Source organism: Phoca vitulina, unplaced genomic scaffold (genome assembly GCF_004348235.1).
Source record: "Phoca vitulina isolate PV1807 unplaced genomic scaffold, GSC_HSeal_1.0 scaffold21, whole genome shotgun sequence".
NCBI lineage: Eukaryota > Metazoa > Chordata > Mammalia > Carnivora > Phocidae > Phoca > Phoca vitulina.
The window spans coordinates 24,152,724-24,161,390 of record NW_022589724.1 but is presented as its reverse complement, the minus strand read 5'-3'; the positions used below and the strand labels follow the sequence as shown (position 1 = coordinate 24,161,390).

The 8,667-nt window shown below is 34.5% G+C and overlaps 1 protein-coding gene across 2 annotated transcripts in view; it reads right to left on the bottom strand.

The window, feature by feature from the left end:
* The window catches only part of PBX3 (PBX homeobox 3), a 210,097-nt gene that overhangs the window by 200,285 nt on the left and 1,145 nt on the right, over positions 1–8,667 (bottom strand). For both annotated transcript variants that reach the window (XM_032418390.1, XM_032418391.1), the window contains exon 2: positions 8,507–8,580. In XM_032418390.1, the coding sequence (XP_032274281.1) occupies positions 8,507–8,580 (74 nt within the window). The remainder of the gene's footprint in view (positions 1–8,506; positions 8,581–8,667) is intronic.

The following is an 8,667-nucleotide window of genomic DNA, read 5'->3' as shown; positions in this document are numbered from 1 at the left end:
TCAAAAGCTTTTTGTTCCCATTTCAATCAAAAAATAACTTCATACACTTTAAATGAAATTTTGCGAGTAATCATAGACTAATGAGGATTCATTGATTTAACTAGTTCAGGGAGTCTGAGAAGGGAATGAGAATTTAAAGTAAGCAAGTTATTTCATTTAGAAGACCAGCTAATATGCAGGTACACTAAGTCCTCTTTACTGAGAAATGTAATCAGGACTTTTGTCTCAGGAGAGACTCTCATTGCCCTCTGTGTGTGCACATTCCCAACTCCTATTAACATTAACAGGCACCACACATGCACACAGAGGAGATGCCAGCCTTGGTAGTGTGTATGCATGGCAGCTGTGGTGACTAAATAATCCATATGGCTCTGAAGAGAAGTTATGGTTTTACTAGGTCTAAAGTCACAGCCACAGTGGTGGAATTCAGACACTAGAACCAAGCCTCAATATAAATGCTTTATCCAAACTCTCTCCTATCTAACCCCAGCCTGGTAGCAGTTAAGGGCAGGGTTTTGCAATTCTACTTCTAGCAGTGGTTTAGAAGAGGTAAAAAAAATTTAAAAAAAAGTTCCATGTTTGAGAAAATCTTAAATTCTTCACGGGCCCAGAGAAGTTCTGTCCTCCTCCCAGACCACCACTCCAATCCGCGTATTCATTCATGCATTTCCCCCACAAAATACAGAAAATCACACAGGAGCTTTACAGAGAGAAAAATCAAAGGTCTGGCTTAAACCACCACAGTCAGCAAGATCAGAGTCAAGTATGAAACTCAATCTTCAACATGAAAATCAAAAAATGCACTGATCTTATACAACACACATATGCTGAAATGTAAATTCCACAGGTGTGTAAAGTGCAGAGTATAACCACTAATTCTAATTGTTCCTGCTTTTAGGTATTGAAGTCATAGTCTTAATGCTCATTTAATAGAGTTTCCTGATGCCCAAGTCAACAACTTATTCCTTCTTTCCCTAGTGAAGAAAATATTCTTGTGAAGTTCAGTTTAGTGAAGACATTACTGCACAAACACACACAAGTTTACACTCTGAAAAGAGGTGATAACAGTTTACTAGCCATGTTGCTGAAATTAGGCTTTAGAAAAAAAAGACTAGACGACACATAATTCTTAGTATGCTTTCATATAAGAGAGTACAATAAAAACTTCCTATTTGTATCTCCAATTAGGTCAATTAATATTCAGAAAAATTCTGTAACACCATGTTTCTGTAATCATAAGAGGGGGAAAAATACAGCAATGTTCTAGAAGCTTCTCTAGACCTTTCAATCAATTTTATTTATATGCAAAACCAAGAGAAACTAAAAAAAAAAAAAAAAAAAAAAAAAACAAAGCTCCTCCTGATGCTAAAGCTCTCAATTTACTGACAGGCAAATGGCTTCATGCTGCCACTTAATCTCATTTCTTGCATAATGCCCTCTAATTAGCATATCAAAGTGAATTAATACTTCTAGGGCATTAGCAATGGGGAAATCTGCTCCAGGCTCACAATAGCAGTTAAGAGAGAGCCAAGAAATCCTCAAAAACACCACAAACCACTTTGCATTGCAAAACTGTTCAATTTATTTATCCTCTCTCTCTAAACACTTTTACCGCACACTGTTTTAGTACTGTTCACCAAACAAAATGATAATTGCCAAAGTTACCAGCATCTGTAATGCCTGTTTAGAATCTTAATTTAGATTATGTTGCAGATAATTTCTATATGCAACCATTTGTTCTATTATAAATGTTAATATAGAGACAGTGGAAATGTTGACATTCTCAATTAGTTAATTTGAATTTGAAATAAAATTTTATGGGATTTTAAAATTTATGAATTTTTTAATGTAAAAAGCCACCTGCTGGACTCTGATGCCTAAGAAATGTGCTTTGAAAACTGATGTATCACATAAAACAAAACAAACACACAAAAAAATCATTTTGCCATAACATATGTTGAGTCTCCCAAATAATGGTTTAAACATCGTGAGGAATCATCAGCATTAAAAGGATTACATTGTATACGAAGTCCTCATTAATATGATCATACAAAAAGGGTTATTGTTCAAAATAGCTTTTTTTAAAGCAGTTAAACTCAAGAAAAAAAAGAAGTACAAAACTTTTAACAATTATTTTTATCCATAATTTATTTTAATTGTCTTCAGTCCTATCAGCTATCATGTAGTCAGTCTAAAAAAAGAAAAAAAAAAAAACCAAAACCATGCCAGTTCAACTTTACACATTCTATCACACCATTTTTTGCTACAGATACACTCAAATGTAGTACCAAAGCAAACTACCGTTATCATCAAAAACTACAAACATATTATATTTACAGAATACGTCTATAAAAAATAATAAAGAAGAGATTCTGGTTACTATTCTACCTACAAAGGCAATAATTAGAATTAAGTTTGAAGATTATTGAAATTTATTTGAACATGTTCTGTGTCTGAAGGCATAAAAAGATGCTTTATTTTTTCAGTGACTCGTTCAAGCATTGCTTATTAATTTATTTGCTAAATATAACAACACTATCACCTAGCTGTGATAGCAATTTGTTTGATTAACTTCTGTAACTTTGTAAAAAAATCTAATAGCCAGGTCTGAGAACTTCGACCAACTTACACTACATAGTGATGTAAATTACTTACCCTCTTCATACTTAAAGACTCAAATGGCCTACTGAAGTAGAGCAAATGCTTGAAAAGGTCAACATGAGGGGGTGGGGGGTGTGCAAGCTTTGTTAGTCAGTTACTACCTAAATCATGCTGATCACACTGATAAATGGCTAAAACACAAGCCTGCTGAGAAAACAAATAAAACATTATTCTCATAGTGTCAATATTGAAATAATAAATACCTAAAGATGTCCACATGTACCTGAATAGAGGAAAAATAGTCTAAAATCTTTATTTAATTTTATGTGTTTGTGCTGATGTTTTAAGTATTTATTCTGAATAGATACCTCAATGGTATGAGTATAAAATAAAGTGGTGACTGATTTAGGGTGTGGTTCATGAAATGCGGTTTCAATTCTTTATGACCATACTTCATATAACAGAACTTCATTCTGTATAATGCCACCATAAAGTATCAAAATATAAATACTCCAAGTAATATGTTAAACTTAAATCTGTCTTGGAAGAAACCTTTTACAAAATTTATAAATTGAAATCTAAAAGTACAAGTTAAATTAATTAAAAGGGAAAGGATTATGGTATGAAAGATGTACACAGATATATTTTATGAAAGCTGATGAAACACTAAGCTCTTTAGGGCAAATCAGGGCTTCCTTTGCTACTGTATTAATATACTTCTGATTAGGAATAAAATTATGTAAATTAATAAAATAACATAGTAAAGTCCCAAGCAAAAGACCAAAAGTACATAAATCTGTAATAAAATGAACTCCACTAAAACTGAGGCATGAAAGAATTACTGGCACAGATCAAGTTAGTACTGACAAGAGGTTCAATATATTTTTATTGGGAAGGAAAAAAAAGGGTTTTAAGATATCCTCATATTTTTAAGATAATATAATACTTGATACCGTAGATCATGAAGTTCTAAACCAGGATGGTAGGAGGATTTTTTTGTAGATTTTCTATGAGTATGTTGCATGTATTGTCTTAAAAGGATAAGAGAGGTAGAGTAAGAAAGTTAGCAAAACACCACTCTTTTACATTCTCCTTCAATACCTCCTTAAGAAGCTACAGTGAGTTATACAAATCTATAAAAATAGAAAAAAAATTCAATAAAAATATTCTTAAATTGCTTTAAGGAAAAATTTGTGATAAAGCAATATAATTTATGACATTTCTAAGATATCCTGACTTTATATTTTTTCCTGTTTATTTAATATTTCCAATGTAAACAAGACATAATGTGTCTAAAACGGATATGAAATTTAAAATGTTAAAAGTCCATTAAAATTTGCTTCAAAATAATTTTGAAAGGGTGGGAGTTACAGAGAAAACAAGACTGGCCAAGTGTTGCTAGCTGCTGAAAGTGGGCAATTAGTTCATGGGGGTTCAAGTTTCTCTTCCCTCTACGTGTTTTTTACATTTCCTGTTGTCCATAATAAAAAGTTTTTAGAAAGCTAGAAAGTAAGTTCATTTAAAACACAAAAATGAATCATGTATGGAACGGTGCATTTGCTTTTAAAAGTCTGGGACAAATAATGATAATTATATTGGAAATACTGCAAGAGCAACTTAAAAGAATACATGCAATATGTACAATAGCACTTAGTCTCATGTATAACAATTTTCATCTTTCCTGTTAAATTTTCACTTCATGGAATATTTGGTTTTTATACATTGGGAATTAAAGAATTACATGGCACTATACAAAGAAAAAGAACAAATTTTAATATTGAAGCATTAAAAAAAAAAAGAAAACAGAAAAAAGACTCCAATGAGTCTCTAAGCCTGTACGGTCAGAATTAAATAGAGGTTCACTGAAAGCACTGCTCTGTCCCTCTGAAACCTAGTCATACTGATATCACTAAAGATAAAAGGTTTAATCATATATATCACATTCTAAATGCATATAAAAACTCACATAACAAGCTACATTCTTGATCCAGTTTTGATATCTAAAATGCTTATGACTTGTTCGGTGGGGGGGGGGGGGGTCCTTTAAAAGTAAAGCATTTTTAAGAGTCATTTTCTTCTCTTTAAAATAAAAAATACTTCAACCAGCCCAACCAGCCAAGCAGGCCTTTCTCTTCCCCTGCGGACACCTCCTGCAGTAGAGAAGTTCATTAAGTTTTATGATCTTCCCAAGTCAGTCCTGCTTATAAGCCTCACAAAGGCCACAAATCTGGCAAACCATCATGTATGCCATTAGACATTACTAGTAAATGAACGCTATTTAGGGTTTGTGGTGGCAATAAATCAGAGTTTGGTTGGCAGCTATCAACATAGAGTATTTTAACCTACCATTTAGAAAGGAAAAGGTTGTGTTGATTTTTTTTTAATACAGAACAGTTTTTTCACAATACAATTCAGACTATATACGAAAATGTTGGATTTTCATTAGAATTTTTAAAAATACATTTATTTCTCAAAAAGAACCATTTTCTTCATTTGAACTCTCATAATTAAAGGCTTTGGAAAGAAGGCAGATTTGTGAGGATGGAATATTTCACAAAGAAAAGTACTTCAACAATCAGATTAAGGTGGCCAAAAAGATGTGAGGGAATGCACCAAAATAAGTATGTAGGTGAGGAGACCTCGGAGCATCAGGGATATTTAATAAGACATAGATGGTAAAATATGACTAAAAAGTAATTAAGAGGAAAATCTTAACATATCAACAATTATCTCGCTGGTTTCTTAGTTTAAAATAGAGAAATATGTTGATTTTAAAGCCTATAACTCTTCAGTTGCTTTCAAACTGCATAAATATCACAACTCAACTAGAGATGACGTTTCTACTCAAAAATAACTGTACAATGGATTTTACAAAACAATACATTTTCAAGAAAAGGCAAGCACCTCATAGTAAAAGTATACTTTCCCTACCTCTGAACAAGAAAATAATATAATTGTGGTAGATTACGCATTTATCTGTCAGAAGGGAAAAATACCTTTTCATATTTGGTAGGAGAGAAAAAAGATGTTTTCCAAACTAAATCCCTCATGTGCATCAGAACTGGCTATGTTCACTGCCTGATCAGAAACCTCAAACTCTACTGGCAGATATATAAATACGGAATTTTTTTTAAATGATTTTGTCTTATTTTAGGAGAATCACAACTGAAATGACATTATCCATTGAAGTGACGTTTTCCCCCCCACCTTCCCACTAGTCAACCCCCTACCCCTCCATTATGCAGAATAGAGTCATCACATAATGTTCCGGTTTCTCTTACAAATGACTAGGTAAACTTTCTCTACGTTGCAGAGAATTAATCTTTGGATACTATATTATTAGATTAAATAAAATGGTCTAAAGAAAAATCATTATGCAATATACATATATTCTACAATGCTTATTTTATTAGTTCATGATGTTTCCAAAGCAGAACTATGGGAACAGATGTGGGGAAGAAGGGGGGAGGCCTGGAATTTGCTGCCCCGCTTTCTTTGCCTTGGTAACACTAATGTCTACACAGATGTTTTATTTCAAATCAAGGATACTAGGTCCTGTGTCCCTGTCTCCTTCTAAGACTAGTTTTGGAGGGTGAGGTGGAGCTATGGGTAGTAGGGGAGAAAGGAGAGGAGAGAAAGAGCTTCACCCCCATCAATCATTTGGTACTTAAATCCCATCCCTCTCGAGCTTAGAGAGGCAGGCAGGAAGATGCCTCAGCCCAGTCAGCCGCCTTTACTCTTTGTCGGCTGCTGGCTTTTTACAAAAGAGATAACGTGCAAACTTGAATCTGCTGGCCAAAACATAAAAAGAGGATCTAATTTACAAGTTATCACTGAAAGCCTCAGAAACAATTTTCAAAACACAAAAATTTCCTTTGTCAGCTACCTCTTGCTTCTTAAATAGCAAGAGCCCTAGCAAAGCTCTCTCTGCCAGTAATCCCAGACTCTGAAAAGACTTGTTTCTTTTTTGTAACTCACCTTTGACATGAGGCTGACTATACTTTCCTTTCAGAATGGTGTAACTAAGTCTTGTGCAAATAAGCAACTAGAGGACTTATGCCTCCTAATTGAATTCTGCCTGCTGCTAAATGTCTAAACAAGAAAAGCAGTTTGCTGGGTTTGGTTCTCAAGCTGGCTAGGCCAAAACTTTAAAAAGGCAAAAAATAAATAAATAAATAAATACATACAAATAACGAGATGGGGGTGATAGGGGAAGAATATCAATCCCGTCTCCCTAGTAATATAATGCCGTGTAAGTTGAATCAATCTTAATATTCACAACATAGTCAATACCCCAGTGCTTAGCTGTCAGCAGAAACTGAAGTGGAGCCCTGATAGCAAGAAAATCCTTGGACATTAAGCAACATAATTTACTGAGAATTGTACACTTTTAGGCTTGTAAACTAAGAATCTTCAAGATTTAATGCTTGATGTCTTATTTTATAGTCAGATCTACCATTTTAAATCACAATGCTTCCTAAAGGTAGCTAAAAATCAACACAGAGTAAGTTAGTAATTTAAAATGCCTATGGTTTTCAAAATGTAAAATCTATCTTTAAAAGAATCACTCAACATTTACAAACCATGAATACTATGTGAATGATAAGCAGGAAAACTACTCTTTAAGGATCTCAATATTTTCTGTTAATTATGGTTTTAGCATATATTTTAATAGGTAGCAATAATCCATCATCTTCTCTTGATTACTTTTAGAATCAGAATAGCATTGCAGAGTGAAAAATATGTTTAAAAGGAGGACAATTCTCTTACCAACTAACGTGTATATTCAGTGTGCTATCATTTGTGCACTCGATTTAAACACAATGACTTTTAATCTTTTAAATAGCATCACTTGGATATTGGATATTGCTATATCCTGGACTTTAACTCTCTCTTCTATGCCTCAACTTAAAAAACAGCAACTTTATAATACCTTATAGCTAACACACACACACACACACACACACACACACACAAATCAACAGTAAAGCTTGCTTAATGCACTTTTTTTTGCCATATACAGGGCAGATAATGCCAAATCCAAACTAAAGCATCTAAATTAAATTTCTAATTCCACTTGAGTTCCTACTATCACCTCAAGGCTAAAATACCTTTAATTTTAAAAAGTCTAACAAGAAAATTAAATTGAAATGAATTGCCAGAAATTTGTCTGTTTTTGTAGTTTTTATTCCAGCACTTCTGTAAAACCTGTCTTCTCATATGTTCCCTGCTTTGAACACTTCAAAAATTGTTTAACCTGCTAATGTGAACCTTTTTCTACTTTATAAAATATACTAAATATATTTACAATGTAATGACTTCAAGCATAAAATTTAATGAAAGTAGTAATAGATGTAATACATTGTATATGCCTAAACACATCATTACCCTTTCTTGCTCCTTAAAAGTAGCCTTCCCAACTAAAACACTAATTCAAACATCCTACTGGAGTCTGTTCAATTGCATCTATTCTTCGATCTGTGGAGCTGAAGCTTAGGACTGTCTAAGTAAAACAAAGTTCGGGCGATGCTTCTCCCGGGGACTCGGTCCCTGGCATCCAGTCTCCCGTTGCTCCTTTTAAAAACTGACATACAAACAAGGCGAAAAGGAGCGGGAGAGGGCGGCCGGCGCTCCAGGGCCCCCTCCCTGCCTGCAGCCAGGGCCGGCCGCCTGGGGACAGCGACCCAGCCCGGTCCGCATCTACACTTCATTTTATACCAGGAGCGGAATTGAGAAATCGACTCCAGATTTATTGCAGTTTTTTCTCAAGACCAGGAGGTGGGAAGGAGAGAATGATCAAAGATGGCGGTGCCCAAAAGCAGCAGCTCTCAACTGGAGAGTGGAAGGAGTAGCTCTGACCCCACCTCGGGGGTCTCCAGGCCCACTACGGGGCGCAGCCTCTTACCTGTTTTCTCTTTGATCTCACACAGGACGCTGAAGAGCGCGGGTTTCATTCTGTGACAGTTCAGGGCATGTTTCCTAAAAAACAAATAGCAAAACACAAAGGTATTAGCATCACCTATGGAATAATATGGCGCCTTCCTTTAAGTTAGACCCAAGATTTAA